Source organism: Triturus cristatus, chromosome 7, assembly GCF_964204655.1.
Source record: "Triturus cristatus chromosome 7, aTriCri1.1, whole genome shotgun sequence".
Lineage (NCBI taxonomy): Eukaryota > Metazoa > Chordata > Amphibia > Caudata > Salamandridae > Triturus > Triturus cristatus.
Window position 1 is genome coordinate 27,254,372 of NC_140590.1, and position 22,420 is coordinate 27,276,791.

A 22,420-nucleotide genomic window follows, 5' to 3' on the forward strand; every position below is an offset into this window, starting at 1 on the left:
GACCCGACACCAAAAGACACCTATGCACCCGGCTTCTCTGGGTGAGGTATCTCCAGCACTATGGTGCTCCTGTGTGTGTTGGCTCTGGAACTACTTACCCTGTAAGTGCCTTGCTTGTAGACTCTCCCAAAGTATCCTAAAACCTTAAAATTCCAACCGCGACTTGCTCCATAGAAGTCAATTGGGATCCGCGGCTGTGTTCTCACACTGCATGCGTCTCCCGTGCGTCCTTTACTTACCTGCCTTGGGTGGATTAGTGAGTCCGCAGCGCTTCTGAAGTCCCTAGGCCTTGTCTCCTCTCAAGTCGTTATTCTTAAGTCTCTTTTTTAGTATATGGTCTGGTACGCCCCTAGGGCCCCAGCCATATTTGTGCTTAACTTATTGTGAAATGTTGATTTGTGCATATGTTCCTGACTTCTAATCTCATAAAGAGATTAGTAGAGTGTTTCTAGTAATAAATACATATATATTTGATATATATACCTGTGTGGTGTTCTTTCATTTAGTAATTCAAGAGATTATGAGGTAAAACAGGCTGCTTTACATTCCTCTAAAGACTTAGCCTGAAGGCTGCTCTCCACAGCTACCACTAGGATAGCTTTCTTTAAAAGGCTGTCTTAAACCTATCTACCATAAGAGTCGAATTGTACTGGTGCAAGGTGGACACTTTAACTAGTGACAAGCATATACCAGGCCAACTTCTCACAGGAACAAAGCCAGTGCACACTCCAACTCGCCGGTGGGTCTAGGCACAACGCCACGAACCCCGGACCCCACCAGCACGGCACTACAACCTCCTGCTCTACGCCTCAGCAGAGCGCCCGGTCAGTCAGGCCAGTCTGTGGAGTGGATTTGGCGACCACAAACTTAGGGCTGGGGTGGAGTTATGATCTGGGGCCCCACCCAGTGCTTTAAATGGGCAGGTACCGGCACTTCTCTGTAGCCAGGGAGAGTACCGGTATCCTGATCCATGGCACAGCAGGCTCAGGTTAGGTTTTTTCTCCAGGGCAGAGGAGGCTCTGCTTCGGAGGAGCTTATACATACCTCGGCTGAAGCAGCCTTTTGCAGAGTTGCGGAAAGAAGCTTCCAGCAGCACCCATTTCAATTCAGGGGGTTGACAGGGCTTGTGTCACGCTGTGAGTAACAGGACAGGGTCTCTAGACAGACCGCTGCACTGTCAATCAGGTGCACTGCGACTATTTGGGTGAAAGTGCAACCATGACTTTCATTTTGTGTAATGATTTAATCTGTTGTTTTATATAAAGGCATTTCTTTTTAATATGTGCTGCAACTGGTACAGAAGTCATTATGTATGATCATATTTTGCCCATAGCCCCGCCCCTAGCCTCGCCCACTTGCCACACCTCTACTTTAATGAGTACCTGCACTTATTTTTCTCCATTTATAGCACTGGCCCCACCGTAATGTAAAACTCAGCTCTCAAGGTCCAGCCACAGTGGAGTCATCATATATCCTTGTAGTGAGGTAGGGGGCGCCCCCGGCACCCTCTGCCAGGGTGCCTTGCCGAGAAGGCACCGGGTAATCCGTGCGTCGGTGCGGTGGCCCACCCAGAGTCTCTGCTCTCCGCGAAGGCAGGTTACGCTGGCCCTTGTAGTCGCAGGCAGTGTCCATCGGACGTGTGGGCGCCACTGTGCAGAGCCTGCGGTGTGGGGGCGGGGGGAAGAGACAAGGCAGGGTTTTCACTGACATGTGGCTGCCGGCGGGCCTAGGCCCGACCCCCGGATCTTGCCGGCGCTGTGCCCCGTATCCCCGCCCCACATCTCTGCTTAGGCAGTCTACCCTCGGATCTCCTCATGGCTGCCCAGCTCCTGCGGCCGAGTCAGAGTTGGAGCCCGTGGTCTCGGAAAGGAGGCACGACACTCAGGCTCCCCCGCAGTCATCTCCAGGCCGTTGTGATGTCGAGCCAGTGACGACGTGGTCGCGACTGGAAGGGCTGGCCGACCCTGCCTGAGAGGGAAGGGTGCCAAGAGTGTTTCCCCCGTGGACCGGACCAGACAGAGTGGTTCTGGTCACTTGACCACAGTTTAATAAAATAGACTGCCACGGACGTGACGTCGGTAGACGCCCGGTCGTGGCAGTAGTTGTACACGCATACCTGTCTCTGTGTGGTTCTTTGACTGGCTGCAGAATCCTTTCCCTGCGTGATTGGCGGTGAAGTCGATCCGTCGATAGAACACTGGCGACGAGGGTTTGCGTGCCCCCGCTGTGTTCTGGGGTCGTGGCGGTCATGCGTGGCGTTGTCCAGCCCCGCGGTGCTCGTGCTACCGGCGCTCCTGTGTCTGCATTCCTGGGACGGCATTCCTGTGTCAGCGCGCACAACACGTCCTCCGGATTCACCGCAAGGCATCCCCGGTGAGGTCTGGCCGGCGCCTTTCATCGGCGCATACATTTAAATCCGCGCTTGCACATGGCCCCTGCTTGCGCGCATGCGCGTTAAGAACTTTGAGCCCCAAGTGAAGTCCTCGGCCTGCCGGCAGCCAGCGCTTCGGATTAATTCGTAGATTTGAAACGAAGAACTGCGTTACCTGCCAGTGTGGACAGATTTAAAAGGAAGGACTGCATTACCTGCCAGTGTGGGCAGATTTAAAAGCCCCCAGGTGCCAAGGAAAGGCCCTTGCATACCTCTCAGCCTCCCTTCCACAGACTGCCTGACAGGTACATCTCACAGCAGGCTGCCGTCAAGGTGCTCACGATGTCCACAATTCCGCCCATTGAGCCATTTGTAGTGGAAGGGCCCCCATCAGCGCAGGCACCCAAATGGAAGGAGTGGGTAGAGCGTCTCCTTATCTTCTTCGAGGCCACCAAAGTCCACAAAGACCAGAAGAGGGCTATGCTACTTCACCTTGGGGGCAAGGACATTCACCGCATCATGAAGATGCTCATGGAGGCCACGCCCAAGACTCACCACACCCTCATCAATGCCCTCACCGGCTACTTTGAACCGATGGCCAACCAGGACTATGACCAGTTTATATTTCGACAGGCTTGACAGCTACCCGAAGAATCGCTCGTTCCATGCAAGGCTCAAAAACCTGGCCTCGACGTGTGGCTTCAGGGACGAGACCGAGGAGATCAACAGACAAGTAATTCAGGGCTGCGCCTCCGCAAAGCTTCACAAGCCAGATCTTAGAGGAATCAGGCAAGACATTGACTGACATCCTGACCCTAGGGCGCACCAAAGAACTGTTCAAAGCCAGAGAAGTTCATATGGAGGCGGCACTACAATCGCCTGTCAAAGCAGAACCCGTCATTGCGGTCATGACTAAGACCCCACATCATCCGAACAGAAGGGAACCAGCAAACAGTTCACAGGGAAACTCACGGAATTGTGGCTATTGCGGGGGACTACCCCATAAGGCAGTGGAATGTCCGGCGAGAGGCAAGCGATGCACTGGATGTGGCAGATTCAGCCACTTTGAAAAAGTCAGTCGTTCGAAGAGCTATAGAAAATCCGAAGCCAAGGACTCAGTCTCTTGTGCATTTCCATGCTATGAGAGACCAGCTACGTCTGAATTCGGGGTCATTAAGAAAGATTCACAGGGCATTTGCTACAATAAGACCGTTGGGAGCTATGTTTCCCCGGAGATATTCCGTCATTATTGCCCCATGTAGAAGTGTCTTCAATTGAGTCCCTTTTAATTCAGTTAGGGAGTCCTAATCACCATTGTTTTGGGTAGCTTGTATTAGTGTTGTATCAGAAATTAATGGGGGTAGTGCTAGGATGGACGATATTTCGTCCTCATCATATGCCAAACCCTCTGCCATATTTTATTTTTAAAATGGGAAGGAGCGGACCATCAAGTGGTCTGGGTTCAGATCTAATTTTATCTGAACACGTAGAAACCAATTTGGTCATGAGTTTGACTCTTGGGCTATGGAGGCCACACTAGACTCTTTTTCACAGGGGAGAGTGAGAGAAGCAGCACAGTTGCAATCTCCCAGGTTCTATACTATCACTAAAGGCAACTGCTATATACTGTTATTCCAGAGGGATATACAGTTTTTCAAAAGTCAGTTTCTTACTGGGGGTACCCATGAACAGCTGGTATGTCCTATACCCACTCGAAGTGATGGAATATCCAGAGATATTGGAGATGTATGTATGTAATGCATGTAATGAGAGAGAATTGCATAGATAACTTTGCAACATCGGCAAAAAAACTAAAAAAGAAAACGTGCCTTGACAAAAAAAAAACACGAGGTATATGAAAATTCCTGTACGTGCAGAAAAACAAAGGGAAGAGAAACACTGAAATCAGATATAACGTATAACCCGTCTTAAACATATGATGACGGTAGAAGATGCAGGCGGGCGTAATAGGTCCATAAGAAGGATAGGGGGAATAAACAAAATTGCAGCAAAACTCCAGTACAATTACTCATGTATTCTAATCTAGCAAAAGTATGACATCGTAATCAGATTGATAAGGATATTAAAGCTCCAAGGTAGTTTACAGTATGTAGAAAACAAGTGAACGCCACAGAACAACTCACGGCAGAGATACTTTGTAAGGAAACAGTATATTGATCGATTGTTTTCTGTTGTTTGGGACATTATGAGCGAGGTCATAGTGGACGTGTAATACAAAAGAAACATAAGATCGCATTTGGGAACAGAGATTAGATAGCACCCTTGTACAACGATGAAGCACGTAGATACAGCTACCAAACTTACTAAAAAGGAGGGTCCTTTTTAGGTCTCGTGAGCCAAAGGCTCGAAGAGACATTTTATATCTGGGCTTTTTCAAAGTGCTGCCGTGGCCTAAAGCTACAGTGCACGTGAACGTGCACACGCGCAGCGCCATGTGTCTTTCCTCCGTAGCGATCGTAATCACGATCACTTTCACTTTCACGGGCTCCTCTGTTGCTGGCATTCCCCCCTCCCTTCTCCCCCAGCCCTTCTTGTTTACTCAAATGTCACAGAGGACATGAGACCTCGGGACACCAGCTTTCCTTGGCAACCGCTTCGGATAAATCACGAAGCTGGGATTATTAATCACGCTTTCAGGCTCCGAGATACCACATTCCCTCCAAGTCTTTTCACAGTCAGAAGTTAAAAAGTTACCTTAAATGTTTCCTAGTTGCGCTGGCCCAAATGTGACAGCCTTTTAAAAGTACTTAATTAATGTAATTAACGCTGTCAGGTCGATTATTTTAAAGTTTACAAAAACTCTCAAGTCGTGAAACTTTTATTAGACTAACAAAACATATGCGAAAATGGTGCACTGCATGGACTTCCCAAGTCACACAGACTTCTTCCAAAGTTTGCACTGCTGCAAGCCGTCGTGTTTCACACCCGCCAGCACCTTACCTATGATGATGGCACACGCACTGACGAGTCCTATCTCCTTCTTCAGAGTCACCTTTTCTGAGCTGCTGGCGCGAGCGGCGTTGGCTGTCGCCGACAGCTGGCTGGGCGCTGGCGGCTCCGGGTGGTGCGTGCTGTTCGCACTCAGCTTTTTAAGCCGATTTTCTCCAGCCATTTCTCCGCTCCGCTGGACGTCCCCGCTGTGTCCCTCTGCCAGCCTGCCAATGCATAAGGCAAGGAGTGAACTTGGCAATGAGCGAGGCCTCCCAGGCAGCGCTATCTGCCCGGCAGATAAGTCCCCGTTGTTGCCGGAAGCCACGCCCCCCCGCCATCAATCCCTCTCAGCCCTATTCATAAGGACTCTGTTTGGGTATGGCTTCTGGATGCATTCACTGATCGGGCACGCCTCCTGATTTGCATATTCACACCTCTCTTACTGCATACCCACGCCAGTTTGTGCAGTCGGCGCCTGTTTGTTAATTCACTACCGATTTAAAGCAGAAAAAGCAAAAAAAAAATTTTCACTAGGAGATTAGGAATAGCATCTTTGGAACTCAAAAGTGGACAACCTTGACAGTAGCGGAGTAACATATCCACGTCTGTGTACCTTTACTTCATTTAAGGTACCGTTAATTCATTCCCAATCCCAATCGTACACTTCAGTTGGAAATAACAGAGAGCGTGCTCGTCATTTAAAATAATAATGTTTTCGATGATAAACCTGATTCAACATTTTCTGACCTATTTATTATTTTTATTTAATCACTTTTGTACATGGCTCTGTTTGCAGTAAAGCGCCTGAATGCTGTTCTCATGCAGAGGTCCTAGAGAAAAACAGTTGAATACATTCTGTCTGCCACACACAGCAATCAGAAAGCAAATGGGCAGTTTTAATTACTTACAGGAGGTGCTAGATTTTCATCATCGACGTTATATCATGGAGTTAGGTCTCGCGAGCCAAAGGCTCGTTTTTTTTGTTGCAGTTTTTATGTAGCGTGAAGTCGACCCGAAGGTATCAGAGCGCTTTACATTAGCACCAGTTACATTACAGACGGACACATTCTTTTCTAGTCATAGGGAGATTAATTTATTTGCACAGGATGTTTGAGCCTCCTGCCAGACGTGAACCTTATTCCCCAGCTTCAAAGTCTGCCGCTCTAGCCGTTAAGCCACATCCACCAAGTGCAGCAGATATTTTCTGCGGTAAAATCATAGGTTTAATTTAACAAGCATTGAAGCTAAGAAGTCTAGGGTCTAAAAAGCTAAACCACTAGCTTTGCCAACGGCATGCAAACACCTGTCAAAATGCACGCGCGTGCACAGCCGGTAATCTTAAAATGGGTTTTCTGCATCAGAAAATCCATTCCCCGATGCCACAGATGCTCGTGCATTTGTCTTGCATTGACTTGTTTCACCCATTTTTAGGTTGAGCCTGAGCAGCGCTGCTCGGTGAGCCATGCTGTATTGGAGTATGTACTTAGACTCTGCCCCCATATTTGTCATTGGCTTGTGTCATTGTCCTTTGTAAATGCTGGCTACTGATTCTCTGTTAGGCTTGTTAGTCCCTCCTTAGTACCACCTTGTCTTCATTTGTAGCCTCCCATGAGGACTGGCCGTTTTACTTCTGTAGTACAGGGTATGTCTTCTTTAGCCTGTAATCACTAAAGGGCATATTATCAAGCACGGAATTAAAATTATTGCCGCTTTAGCGGCAGAAAACTGCTGCTAAAGCGGCGATAATGGGCTTGATAATATGCCGCAGAGAATTCCCATAGAAGCCCATGTTGACACCAGAACATGGGCTTCTAAGGGAATTCTCAAGGGCATATTATCAAGCTCATTATCGCCGCTTTAGCGGCAGTTTTCTGCCGCTAAAGCGGCGATAATTTTAACGGCGTTTCTTGATAATATGCCCCTATTTTCTTTAATGAGTTTCTCTTACTGCAGGAAAGCCTCTTATGCGCAGTTGTGACCACCGGCTTGTTTATTTAAGTCTCAGCAAACGGGAAGCTCATCAGGAGCCATGGGGGACAGCAGAGGGCAACTAAGCGATGCCTTCAAGCATTTGGAATGCAATAGGTCTCGCATTTACGAGAGTTTAAGCTTTTGGCATTACAAATGGCAAGGCCTTTTATTTATGTTTTAAAAACCAAAACATGAATAAAAGGCATTGTCATTTACAATTACTTGCGTTAATGCTAGACCTATTGCATTGCAGATGCTTGTTTCTTTACAGTTCTAACATGGTAGACGGCCACGCTAAAACGGTACGTTAAAAAGTGAATAACAAGTGCGCTCAAAGCGCCCAAAACAGTGGAAGAGGCTAGGCAGCACATTGTTGCTGCTGGGCCTTCAAAAATCAATGAATAAAAATAATGCAACATCAGGAGCAGGATGGGGCAGGCAGTGAGGAATGGGGTGGGGAACATTAGGGATAGGGGTGAGCCAAAAGGAATCAATCATGCGGGGCAGAAAAGAGCAAAGTAAGTAACCACATACAATACCATGGAGTGCTCTATATCAATCAAGTATGCAGTGAAAGGATACAAATCATCCAGTCAAAACACTGTGGGGCCGAAATGCTTCCGGCTGGGGCAAACATAAAACAAGCATTGGCATAGCCAATAGGTCTCGCTTTTGGGACCTTATAAGTATTTAGTTATGCAACTGTTGCATGGCTAAACACTTATAAGGTCCGAAAGGCGAGACCTATTGGCTATGCCAATGCTTGTTAAATTTCTCCCTTGTTTAGTGTGTAACTACAAGATGACACCATAGCACACAAGACCCGCATGGTGCACAGTTTCACCATACAGTAGGTGAGAATAGCAAATGAAAGTGCTAATATGCACTATCTTGCATTAAATTGATACCCAGACCATTATGATGGGTGTAGGTTCCAGTTGATTCACAAGCGTGTGCACCATTGAGCATGCCTTTTGAAAGATTAACACATATGATGGACAGTATATAAAGTTTTGAGTGCCATATGTTTTAATAGAGTGAGTATAAGTGTTTACACGATTGGTTTTTAACCTTACGTAGCATACTCACGGAAATCACGAATGGAAAACACAAAATAATTTTGGCGGTAGTAGCACTGCTGACGTATTAGCTCACAGAAAATGTACTGCCAAAAAATCACTCTGACCTAGTGCATTTAAAAAGTCACGGTGTGAACAATATATGTACAATTTATCTATATTAGATCCCCGAATACTGATCTAGTTGTCCGAATATCTTTGTTTCTTTTTGTCTTTTAGAAAAACTACTGGATGAATAAAGAATTTAGGTGAGTGCAATAGGCCTCATTTGTGTTGCGCATGAAATAAATGCTAAACATAAGGCAGGGACACCGAAGAGTAGACATCCTAGCCCTGAAGAAGGCCCCAGACCCGGAAGGGCTATTATCGAGGGCCGAAACATGTTGGCATTATAGAGAGGGTACATTTGAATAAATTACATTTTTTTTTAAAAACCATTGACTTCACGTTTTTACTGTATACCCCAGGTACCCTAGGAATAAAATACAGTGTTTGGGTATACCTGGAGATATTTTTTTAGTATATCATCTATCTGGTTCCCTGCATAACCAGTTGTTACTTTATATAAGAACACCCAGAACATCTTTGGTTGAGTCCGCCCAGGTAGTACCATCTTACCTGGGTGTGGAAAGACGCCAGTGATTAAGCATGTCACTATTAGTGAGTGAGGCGTCTTCTCCAATATCTCTGCATATCCCATCACTTCGAGTGGGTATAGGACATACCAGCTGTTCAGGTATCCTCCCGGTAAGAAACTGACTTTTGAAAAACTGTATATCCCTCTGGAATAACAGTATATAGCAGTTGCCTTTAGTGATAGTATAATTGAGAAAGTGACAGGACCACTCCATGGGTCTCCCCGATCGTCGTCACCCGCAAACCCAAATAGCTTGGGGCGGTGAGAATAAGCGTTAACATGAGGCTGCCCAATGCAGCTATCAAAAGGGAGCGTCACATCACCCTGACAATTGACGATTTGATCTGCGAAATGGCAGGAGCATGTTGGTTCTCAAAGCTGGATCTGCGGTCTGGATACCACCAGCTCGTCCTAGACCAGGCCTCCAGGAACATTACGACATTCTCCACCCATGTGGGACTTCGATGATACACCCGCCTGAGTTTTGGGGTATCTAGTGCGGCCGAGGTATTCCAAAATGTAATCCACGAGCTGATCATGGACATCCCGGGAGTCATCAACGTGATTGACGACATCATGGTACATGCCTAGTCGATCCCCGAGCATAATGCCCGCCTGGTTCAAGTACTCCAGAGGATTCATGACCCGGGACTCACCCTGCACAAAGAAAAATGCGAGTTCCTCAAGACCAAACTCCAGTTCTTCGGCTACACTTTCTCGGCGGAGGGAGTGAATCCCGACCCGGACAAAGTCCGTGATATCAAGACTGCAGCAGCCCCGGCCAATGTCATAGAAGTCCGCAGTTTTCTTGGGATGGTGAATTACTGTGGGCATTTTATTAGAGACCTCACTACTCTTACTCAACCTCTGAGGAATCTAACCAAGGACTCCGTTCCATGAACATGGGGTGAGACGCAGGACAATGCGTTCCAGAGCATCAAAGAGGCGCTGTCAGCTGCCACCACCCTGGCGTTCTTGGATCCACAGAAGATGACATTGGCTGCAGTGGATGCTGGTCCAAAGGGACTCGGAGCAGTGTTAATGCAACGCCGCCATGCAGAAGAGGATTGGGCCCGGTGGCCTTTGCGAGCCGCTCGCTCACTGAAACAGAGCAACAATATTCGCAAATTGAAAAGGAAGCAATTACGATACATTGGGGGTGCCGCCACTTCCACCTCTACGTGTATGGCAAGCCGTTTGTAGTGGCCAAGGATCACAAGCCCCTGCTGTCTCTCTTCTAGGGTACAGCGTCGAAACCTCCTCCCCGGATAGAGAAGTGGATGCTGCAACTCCAGAACTACAACTGTCGAGTTGAATACGAGCCAGGGAGTCGCAACCCAGCGGATTACCTATCCCAACACCTGAGAGAGGCTACCGCCCAAGAGGAAGAAGACGCTGCAGACACCGAAGAGTATGTTCGATGCATTACCGCACGGTCGTGCCCTCTTCCTCTTTCCATGGACACCCTGAAAAACGAAACTGACAAGGACGAGTGTCTGCAGAGAGCCAAGTTGGCTGTGAAACATGGAAACTGGCACCAAGGCCGAGAAGAGTGGAAAATACTCACGACTGAGGCACGGAAAATCCTGGAAAGCCTCTACCATGTTTGAGAGGAACTCACGGAAGTCTCCACAAGATGCCTACTGCGACAAGGTCTTACTCAAGAACTGCATGACCAACAGTAAGTTCAGTCTCCCGTAGGAGAGGCGCCCCTGGACCATCATTCGTGTGAAGGGTACCAAGGTAATGGCCAGGCGAGGTGACGAAGTGGTGACAAGAAACATGTCCCACTTTAAGAAATTCCATTCATCGAAGAACGCGGCGGCAGCCGGTGGTCCGGAGATCGTAGACAGGGCCGGACTGGCCATAGCGGGCACCGGGCGTTTCCCTGGTGGGCCGCTAGGGTGGTGCCGATTTTGGGCAAAATCGGCCCTGTAACAAAATCGGCCGAAACTGGCCCTGGCAAACAGCTTTGCCGCCCCCAGGGGGGCCGGCCAAGCTCTTTGCCAGGGCCAGTTTTGGTCCCCAGTCCGGCCCTGATCGTAGACTGACCTTCTGAGGTGGCATGGCCAGAAGAGGCTGCCCAAGACAGCGGTGCGGCGGCCCCTCAAGAAACCTTTCACCAGGACTCTGAATTAGCTCCTACTAATGGCACTGACGAGGTAGGCGATGCTGAGGAATCGGCGAGCCTCTCTGGGCTACCCAGCCCTGTCTGGAACGGTGAGGCTGATGAAGAGGCGAGTGGCGGTGGCTGCTCTCAGTATGGGCTCCGACGAAACCCAGAGCCGACCCGTAAGCTGAAGGACTACCTCACGTAAGACTGTTCTGATTATTTTGGACTCTGTGATTATGGTTATTCCCCGGTGTTAATGTGGGGTTTCCGTTTTCTCTGGACTGGGGTGGTGGAGTGAGCTAAAGAATGATGACGGATTAAACCCAGATCAATTGAGTGGGGGTGAGTGCTTGCAATGTTCAACACTCCGTCCATCATTCCCTTTGGTTTTGCTGTTTCCGTTTTGTTGTCATTTCATTTTTGGGGGGGAATGTGATGTCGCACCAGTGACAACATGGTCGCTACTGGCAGGGCTGGCCGACCGTGCCTGAGAGGGAGGGGTGCCACGATTGTTTCCCCCGTGGACCGGACCAGATAGAGTGGTCCTGGTCACCTGACCACAGTGTAATAAAATAGACTGCCACGCACGGACTTGACGTCAGAAGCTGTCAGTGCGGCATGAACTCTCAGCGGCCTCCCCGATGCAAGGCAGCGCCATGGACGGGTCTCCTGTCAATGTAGCTGGAGCTGCCTCTGTTAGGGCGGATTCAGCAGGATAATCAGGGCATTGCACTGGGAGCCGCTCGAGTGTACCTTCGCGGCTTCACCATCTTGACCGCCTGGCCACGCCCCCCAATGTCAACTCATTCATCATGCTAGAGTTGTTCTCGCTGTTTTCATTTTCAATGACCTGTTTCTCTGAATTGCTTTACATATTTTATGGGGTCACCATTCACATTTTATGCACTAGGTTAGGATTTTAAAATAAACACTTTAAAATACACGTCATGTTTTGATGCCACCTTTGAGTGTGTGACTCGTCAATAAAGAGGGTCTGGAGTTCCACTGTGTCCCTGAACTCATCTTGTGAGACTGATTGTTACCAAGAAACACTTCCTTCTTAGTATGCTCAGTGGGTGGTGTATGGGTTGCGTGCAGTCCAAGTGTATTTCTAATTTGTATTGGCAAATTGGCTGAATCCTTCCACCCGGGGGTTAGAAATCCGGTCCCTGTGTCTCTGAGGAGGAACCCTCAAAGAGCGAATCAAAACACATCAGAGGTGGACATCTGTCTCATAATCGTTGCTCAATGATGGAAACAGTTTGGTGGCATCAGATAATTATGAAATCCTGTCCCCTGTGTAAGAAATAGATTGTGTTGAGACAAATATTATTTTCATCATATCTTTACTCTCGGTAGTGATCCGAGTTTAGGTCTCAAAAGGCACACCCTGTAAATGTGTCTCACAAACGGTATGCTGTATGAACATATGTATATTTTGTGTCCAAGTAACTGTTTATGTTGCTAAATTCTTGTTCATCTTTTTTTCAGAAGGCTCAGCCAGTCCAAAGGCCAATGGGGTAAGACAGATTTGTGAACTATTGCATGGTTCTGTCACCTTAGATCTAGCGAAACCTTCCCCACCACTTTATACTCAGTCTAACTCAGTTGTTCACTCTATCACGCTCAACCTTTCACACTCACTCTTACACTGATTCAGTGGCATCTGCGCTACTCATTCCCCTGCTCACGCCGTGCTTGTCTCTTGTGGTCAGTGATAAAGCGCTTTGCACTGTGTAAATCTTGGTGCAAACTTGGGTATAGACTGAGCTCTCCGATGAATCTTTAGATCCGAGCGGCTCTACTCCTCACAGTCCGTGCAGTGCAATAATGTGAAGCCCATGAGGCTCCACATGAAGGACAGAGAGTATTAGATTTACAAACTTTGAAGGTTTATTAAAAGATTAGCAACTTTGCAAATTCAAATCTTCAAATTAGCTGGAATTCAATAGCTACATTAATGCATTAGTCATCATATTTCAAAGCAATGCAAGATCATAAATGCAAAGACAAACAGGTATAAAGTTGTCTCAAATAAAGCAGAGAAAAAAGACTTTTCCACCCGAAGGACAAGGAATTGGGGAGAAGTCAGAATGAAGGTGTCAGCACGGAAGCCTTTGAAAGACAGGTACAACTTCTTAGAATGAAAGGGCAGCATAGGCAATAGGAAAGAGAATGAATTCCCTCCAAGAGACAAGTAAAGCTTCTTCTGGCAAGGACCAAAGGCATCTGATCTTGTGTCTACACTGCAGGAGTTTAAAGCAGTTTTTTGTACAATTTTGCTTCTACACATGACTCCCAGGAGGGGAACCAATGTGGGTTTATGACCAGAATGATGTAGCATTTTTATCAGTTACACAAGCATGAGCCCGATGCTGGCTTTGTAAATGTCCTTCGGACTCCAGTTATCTGCAACATAACGAGATACATTTGGCTCAGAAGAATGGTCCGTAAAAGAAGAAACAGATCATATATTCTTCGAAGTTGCTGGCACAGGTTTTTCCCAGAAATGAAAATAAAGAAAATACATGTAAATAAAAATATGGCAGCCTCACGGCCATCTTAACATACGGCCTATGTTAACCACTGTCAGGTAAACATGGCTAACGCACAGTAAATACATTTGTGTGTTGCATGTTAATATTCTTGTGTTCAAATCATTTAACGATGAAAACTCTCCACCATCAATGCCTGAGAGGCGAATGAAGTGGAAGTAGGAGATTCCGTAGAGTTCGGTCAGTTTTGTGCCCATGCGAGGAAGTCCAGCGAAGCCAGCATCCCCCGAAAACACTGTCTATTCTGAAGTCGGGCGGTAATGAGGCCGCAGGGGACCCTCAAGATATATTCCAAACCTTCATTATGTATTCACGGGTGAACCATGGTGCTCCATGTTTATAACTTGTCGCGTTTGAACGGCTAACGTGAACCCTTTGTGGCCACGTGCTGTACTGGGGTGCAATCTGTGCGTATGTACTGCTGGTATTTCTCTCTACCCCCTTACACCATGGTGTTTGGCTTCAGAAGTCTCCATGGCCTATGCAATGCTATCAACCCCCCTATTTGTTAATTCTTTTTTATATTTATCCGGAGGTTTGCTATTTTTGATTGGATGTCATTTCCTTATATACAAGAATCAATATATGAAACCAATTATGCTGCAATGCAAGGTCTGAACATGACACAATTATACAAATCCTGCACCTGGAGTGGCACAGTGAGGCGATAGCTTGTACCAAGGAAAGGAATTTGGAGAAAGAGCTGCGAAGAATGAGGGTGGTGGGGGGCACGTAAAAGGTTTTTAGTGCCTCTGCACCTTTCAGTGTGTACTTAATGGAAACAAATGGACTCTAGAAATCAGGGTAAGTGAAGCTGGATGTGACATTCATGGTCCCACACTTGAATGTGTGGAAGGCTGACTTACATCTTCCTTGTATTCTGAACCCTAGTGCCTACTACAATCGTTTCTAGACCTAAATGAGGTCTAAAAGTTTAAACTCAAGTATTACTTATTGGTGGCTGGGGTGGGACTGTAGCTCAGCGGCTCAGAGTGTGCGCGTGGCCTTGTTGCGCTGCAGCTGTGCAGGATGCTGTACGCTGCAGGTCCTTAGGAGCAACGTTAGCTTACAGGCTGCCCACGAGGTGGACTAGCCTAGAGGGAGGTGGAGAGATCCAACAGGGCTGTGATAGTGCTTCCTGTTAATTCTGCAAAATTTAACACATTTATCGAATATTACTGGGAAGATCTGTTTTGTCTCACAACTGGTCCTGTGTAATTCAGACACAGAAGTGTGTTACCCAAGACTTATGGGGGAGAGCTGTTGAAAGAGTCTATGGGGCTTATGTACAAGCCCCTTGCACTGCTGGTGTGTCACTCTTTATATGGGAAAAGATGACATACCAGCAGCGCAAGGGGCTTGTAAATAAGTCCTTAGGTGTGTACTGCTGTGTAGACCATTAACCCTTTGAGGCCCAGCTGTGCAATATGCTGCTCCTGACCTCTCCCTGAGCTCCTCTATTTTCTACTCCCTCTTAAGATTAATTCACTGGGTTCTAGATTCAGGCTCCAAAACCAATCTAAGAACTTTGTGCATTCATTTAACAACAGTGACAACCTTTTGATTTTGGGTACTGAGTTGGAGGGATTGTGGCACTGTTCACACTCACCCAAGGCCAGGCTTTCTTTACTTCCTCGTGCCACTCTTTAACAATGGTCAGAAAACCTGCCTAGAACCAATAAGGAAGAGAAGTAGGAATAAATTACAACTTACTGTAGAGAGAATGTCTAACTTATGAAATGAGGCTGCTGGGAGCGAGAGATGACATAGATCAGACCTGGGAGCGAGCAGTGACATAGATCTGACCTGGGAGCCAGCGGTGATATAGATCAGACCTGGGAGCAAGCGGTGACATAGATCACACCTGGGAGAGAGAGGTGACATAGATAAGACCTGGAAGCGAGTTGTGAAATAGATCAGACCTGGAAGCAAGAGGTGAAATAGATCAGACCTGGGAGTGAACAGTGACATGGATCAGACCTGGGAGCAAGTGATGACATAGATCAGACCAGGGAGCGAGAGGTGACATAGATCAGACCAGGGAGCGAGTGGTGACATGGATCAGACCTGGGAGCGAGAGGTGACATAGATGAGACCTGGAAGCGAGTTGTGAAATAGATCAGACCTGGGAGCGAGAGGTGACATAGATCAGACCTCAGAATGAGAGGTGACATAGATCAGACCTCGGAGCGCTCAGTGACATAGGCCAGATCTGGGAGTGAGCGGTTACATAGATTATATCTGAGAGCACGTGGTGATATAGATCAGACCTGGGAGCGAGTGGTGACATAGATCAGACCTGGGAGCGAGCGGTGACATAGATCAGACCTGGGAGCGAGAGGTGACATAGATTAGACCAGGGAGCGAGCGATGATTTAGATCAGACCTGGGAGTGAGCGGTGACATAGATCAGACCTGGGAGTGAGAGGTGACATAGATCAGAACAGGGAGCGAGTGGTGACATAGATAAGACCTGGGAGCGAGCGGTGACATAGATCAGACCTGGGAGTGAGAGGTGACATAGATCAGACCAGGGAGCGAGTGGTGACATAGATAAGACCTGGGAGCGAGAGGTGACATAGATCAGACCTGGGAGTGAGAGGTGACATAGATCAGACCAGGGAGCGAGTGGTGACATAGATAAGACCTGGGAGCGAGCGGTGACATAGATCAGACCTGGGAGCGAGAAGTGACATAGATCAGACCAGGGAGCGAGTGGTGACATAGATCAGACCTGGGAGTTAGAGGTGACATAGATCAGACCTATGAGTAAGGGGTGACATAGATCAGACCTTGGAGCGCTCAGTGTCATAGGCCAGATCTGGGAGTGAGCGGTTACATAGATTAGATCTGAGAGCACATGGTGATATAGATCAGACCTGGGAGCGAGTGGTGACATAGATCAGACCAGGGAGCGAGAGGTGACATAGATCACACCTGGGAGCAAGCGGTGACATAGATCGCACCTGGGAGAGAGAGGTCACATAGATCAGACATGGGAGCGAGAGGTGACATAGATCAGACCAGGGAGCGAGCGGTGACGTATATCAGAGCTGGGAGCGAGCGGTGACATCGATCAGACCTGGGAGCGAGAGGTGACATAGATCAGACCTGGGAGCGAGCGGTGACATAGATCAGACCTTGGAGTGAGCGATGACATAGATCAGACCTGGGAGTGAGCGGTGACATAGATCAGACCAGGAGCGAGAGGTGACATAGATAAGACCTGGGAGCGGGCGGTGACCTAGATCAGACCTGGGAGCGAGCCGTGACCTAGATCACACCTGGGAGCGAGAAGTGACATAGATCAGACCAGGGAGCGAGTGGTGGCATAGATCAGACCAGGGAGCGAGTGGTGACATAGATCAGACCAGGGAGCGAGTGGTGACATTGATCAGACCTGGGAGCGAGTGGTGACATAGATCAGACCTGGAAGCGAGATGTGAAATAGATCAGACCTGGGAGCGAGAGGTGACATAGATCAGACCTGGGAGTGAGAGGTGACATAGATCACACCTGGGAGCGAGAGATGACATAGATCAGACCTGGAAGCGAGTGGTAACATAGATCAGACCTATGAGTAAGGGGCGACATAGATCTGACCTGGGAGCGAGCGATGATTTAGATCAGACATGGGAGCCAGCGGTGACAAAGATCAGACCTGGGAGCGAGCAGTGACATAGATCAGACCTGGGAGCGAGAAGTTACATAGATCAGACCAGGGAGCGAGTGGTGACATAGATCAGACCTGGGAGCGAGAGGTGACATAGATCAGACCTGGAAGCACGTTGTGAAATAGATCAGACCTGGGAGCGAGAGGTGACATAGATCAGACCTGGGAGTGAGAGGTGACATAGATCAGACCTCGGAGCGCTCAGTGACATAGGCCAGATCTGGGAGTGAGCGGTTACATAGATTAGATCTGAGACCACATGGTGATATAGATCAGACCTGGGAGCGAGTGGTGACATAGATCAGACCTGGGAGCGAGCGGTGACATAGATCAGACCTGGGAGCGAGAGGTGACATAGATTAGACCGGGGAGCGAGCGATGATTTAGATCAGACCTGGGAGTGAGCGGTGACATAGATCAGACCTGGGAGTGAGAGGTGACATAGATCAGACCAGGGAGCGAGTGGGGACATAGATCAGACCTCGGAGCGCTCAGTGAGATAGGCCAGATCTGGGAGTGAGCGGTTACATAGATTAGATCTGAGAGCACATGGTGATATAGATCAGACCTGGGAGCGAGTGGTGACATAGATCAGACCAGGGAGCGAGAGGTGACATAGATCACACCTGGGAGCAAGCGGTGACATAGATCGCAGCTGGGAGAGAGAGGTGACATAGATCAGACCTGGGAGCGAGCGGTGACATAGATCGCAGCTGGGAGAGAAAGGTGACATAGATCAGACCTGGGAGCGAGAGGTGACATAGATCAGACCAGGGAGCGAGCGGTGACGTATATCAGAGCTGGGAGCGAGCAGTGACATCGATCAGACCTGGGAGCGAGAGGTGACATAGATCAGACCTGGGAGCGAGCGGTGACATAGATCAGACCTGGGAGCGAGAGGTGACATAGATCAGACCAGGGAGCAAGTGGTGACATAGATAAGACCTGGGAGCGAGCGGTGACATAGATCACCCCTGGGAGCGAGCGGTGACATAGATCAGACCAGGGAGCGAGTGGTGACATAGATCAGACCAGGGAGCGAGTGGTGAAATAGATCACACCTGGGAGCGAGACATGACATAGATCAGACCTGGAAGCGAGTGGTAACATAGATCAGACCTATGAGTAAGGGGCGACATAGATCAGACCAGGGAGCGAGCGATGATTTAGATCAGACCTGGGAGTGAGCGGTGACATAGATCAAACCTGGGAGTGAGAGGTGACATAGATCAGACCAGGGAGCGAGTGGTGACATAGATCAGACCTAGGAGCGAGCGGTGAGATAGATCAGACCTGGGAGTGAGAGGTGACATAGATCAGACCTCGGAGCGCTCAGTGACATAGGCCAGATATGGGAGTGAGCGGTTACATAGATTAGATCTGAGAGCACATGGTGATATAGATCAGACCTGGGAGCGAGTGGTGACATAGATCAGACCTGGGAGCGAGCGGTGACATAGATCAGACCTGGGAGCGAGAGGTGACATAGATTAGACCAGGGAGCGAGCGATGATTTAGATCAGACCTGGGAGTGAGCGGTGACATAGATCAGACCTGGGAGTGAGAGGTGACATAGATCAGACCAGGGAGCGAGTGGTGACATAGATAAGACCTGGGAGCGAGCGGTGACATAGATCAGACCTGGGAGTGAGAGGTGACATAGATCAGACCAGGGAGCGAGTGGTGACATAGATAAGACCTGGGAGCGAGAGGTGACATAGATCAGACCTGGGAGCGAGAGGTGCCATAGATCAGACCTGGGAGTGAGAGGTGACATAGATCAGACCTGGGAGCGAGTGGTAACATAGATAGGACCTGGGAGCGAGCGGTGACATAGATCAGACCTGGGAGCGAGAAGTGACATAGATCAGAACAGGGAGCGAGTGGTGACATAGATCAGACCTGGGAGTTAGAGGTGACATAGATCAGACCTATGAGTAAGGGGTGACATAGATCAGACCTTGGAGCGCTCAGTGACATAGGCCAGATCTGGAAGTGAGCGGTTACATAGATTAGATCTGAGAGCACATGGTGATATAGATCAGACCTGGGAGCGAGTGGTGACATAGATCAGACCAGGGAGTGAGAGGTGACATAGATCACACCTGGGAGCAAGCGGTGACATAGATCGCACCTGGGAGAGAGAGGTGACATAGATCAGACATGGGAGCGAGAGGTGATATAGATCAGACCAGGGAGCGAGCGGTGACGTATATCAGAGCTGGGAGCGAGCGGTGACATCGATCAGACCTGGGAGCGAGAGGTGACATAGATCAGACCTGGGAGCGAGCGGTGACATAGATCAGACCTTGGAGTGAGCGGTGACATAGATCAGACCTGGGAGTGAGCGGTGACATAGATCAGACCAGGGAGCGAGAGGTGACATAGATAAGACCTGGGAGCGGGCGGTGACCTAGATCAGACCTGGGAGCTAGCCGTGACCTAGATCAGACCTGGGAGCGAGAAGTGACATAGATCTGACCAGGGAGCGAGTGGTGGCATAGATCAGACCAGGGAGCGAGTGGTGATATAGATCAGACCTGGGAGCGAGTGGTGACATAGATCAGACCTGGAAGCGAGTTGTGAAATAGATCAGACCTGGGAGCGAGAGGTGACATAGATCAGACCTGGGAGTGAGAGGTGACATAGATCACACCTGGGAGCGAGAGATGACATAGATCAGACCTGGAAGCGAGTGGTAACATAGATCAGACCTCGGAGCGCTCAGTGACATAGGCCAGATCTGGGAGTGAGCGGTTACATAGATTAGATCTGAGAGCACATGGTGATATAGATCAGACCTGGGAGCGAGTGGTGACATAGATCAGACCAGGGAGCGAGAGGTGACATAGATCACACCTGGGAGCAAGCGGTGACATAGATCGCAGCTGGGAGAGAGAGGTGACATAGATCAGACCTGGGAGCGAGCGGTGACATAGATCGCAGCTGGGAGAGAAAGGTGACATAGATCAGACCTGGGAGCGAGAGGTGACATAGATCAGACCAGGGAGCGAGCGGTGACGTATATCAGAGCTGGGAGCGAGCAGTGACATCGATCAGACCTGGGAGCGAGAGGTGACATAGATCAGACCTGGGAGCGAGCGGTGACATAGATCAGACCTGGGAGCGAGAGGTGACATAGATCAGACCAGGGAGCAAGTGGTGACATAGATAAGACCTGGGAGCGAGCGGTGACATAGATCACCCCTGGGAGCGAGCGGTGACATAGATCAGACCAGGGAGCGAGTGGTGACATAGATCAGACCAGGGAGCGAGTGGTGAAATAGATCACACCTGGGAGCGAGACATGACATAGATCAGACCTGGAAGCGAGTGGTAACATAGATCAGACCTATGAGTAAGGGGCGACATAGATCAGACCAGGGAGCGAGCGATGATTTAGATCAGACCTGGGAGTGAGCGGTGACATAGATCAAACCTGGGAGTGAGAGGTGACATAGATCAGACCAGGGAGCGAGTGGTGACATAGATCAGACCTAGGAGCGAGCGGTGAGATAGATCAGACCTGGGAGTGAGAGGTGACATAGATCAGACCTCGGAGCGCTCAGTGACATAGGCCAGATCTGGGAGTGAGCGGTTACATAGATTAGATCTGAGAGCACATGGTGATATAGATCAGACCTGGGAGCGAGTGGTGACATAGATCAGACCTGGGAGCGAGCGGTGACATAGATCAGACCTGGGAGCGAGAGGTGACATAGATTAGACCAGGGAGCGAGCGATGATTTAGATCAGACCTGGGAGTGAGCGGTGACATAGATCAGACCTGGGAGTGAGAGGTGACATAGATCAGACCAGGGAGCGAGTGGTGACATAGATAAGACCTGGGAGCGAGCGGTGACATAGATCAGACCTGGGAGTGAGAGGTGACATAGATCAGACCAGGGAGCGAGTGGTGACATAGATAAGACCTGGGAGCGAGAGGTGACATAGATCAGACCTGGGAGCGAGAGGTGACATAGATCAGACCTGGGAGTGAGAGGTGACATAGATCAGACCAGGGAGCGAGTGGTAACATAGATAGGACCTGGGAGCGAGCGGTGACATAGATCAGACCTGGGAGCGAGAAGTGACATAGATCAGACCAGGGAGCGAGTGGTGACATAGATCAGACCTGGGAGTTAGAGGTGACATAGATCAGACCTATGAGTAAGGGGTGACATAGATCAGACCTTGGAGCGCTCAGTGACATAGGCCAGATCTGGAAGTGAGCGGTTACATAGATTAGATCTGAGAGCACATGGTGATATAGATCAGACCTGGGAGCGAGTGGTGACATAGATCAGACCAGGGAGTGAGAGGTGACATAGATCACACCTGGGAGCAAGCGGTGACATAGATCGCACCTGGGAGAGAGAGGTGACATAGATCAGACCAGGGAGCGAGCGGTGACGTATATCAGAGCTGGGAGCGAGCGGTGACATCGATCAGACCTGGGAGCGAGAGGTGACATAGATCAGACCTGGGAGCGAGCGGTGACATAGATCAGACCTTGGAGTGAGCGGTGACATAGATCAGACCTGGGAGTGAGCGGTGACATAGATCAGACCAGGGAGCGAGAGGTGACATAGATAAGACCTGGGAGCGGGCGGTGACCTAGATCAGACCTGGGAGCTAGCCGTGACCTAGATCAGACCTGGGAGCGAGAAGTGACATAGATCTGACCAGGGAGCGAGTGGTGGCATAGATCAGACCAGGGAGCGAGTGGTGACATAGATCAGACCTGGGAGCGAGTGGTGACATAGATCAGACCTGGAAGCGAGTTGTGAAATAGATCAGACCTGGGAGCGAGAGGTGACATAGATCAGACCTGGGAGTGAGAGGTGACATAGATCACACCTGGGAGCGAGAGATGACATAGATCAGACCTGGAAGCGAGTGGTAACATAGATCAGACCTATGAGTAAGGGGCGACATAGATCTGATCTGGGAGCGAGCGATGATTTAGATCAGACATGGGAGCCAGCGGTGACATAGATCAGACCTGGGAGCGAACAGTGACATAGATCAGACCTGGGAGCGAGAAGTGACATAGATCAGACCAGGGA

General features: G+C 49.2%; 1 protein-coding gene across 2 annotated transcripts in view; it reads left to right on the forward strand.

Annotated features, from left to right (window-relative positions):
- LOC146808724 (cell adhesion molecule CEACAM18-like) overlaps nucleotides 1-22,420 on the forward strand; it is a 383,945-nt gene that overhangs the window by 330,823 nt on the left and 30,702 nt on the right. For both annotated transcript variants that reach the window (XM_085614227.1, XM_085614226.1), the window contains one exon: nucleotides 12,615-12,643. In XM_085614227.1, the coding sequence (XP_085470353.1) occupies nucleotides 12,615-12,643 (29 nt within the window). The remainder of the gene's footprint in view (nucleotides 1-12,614; nucleotides 12,644-22,420) is intronic.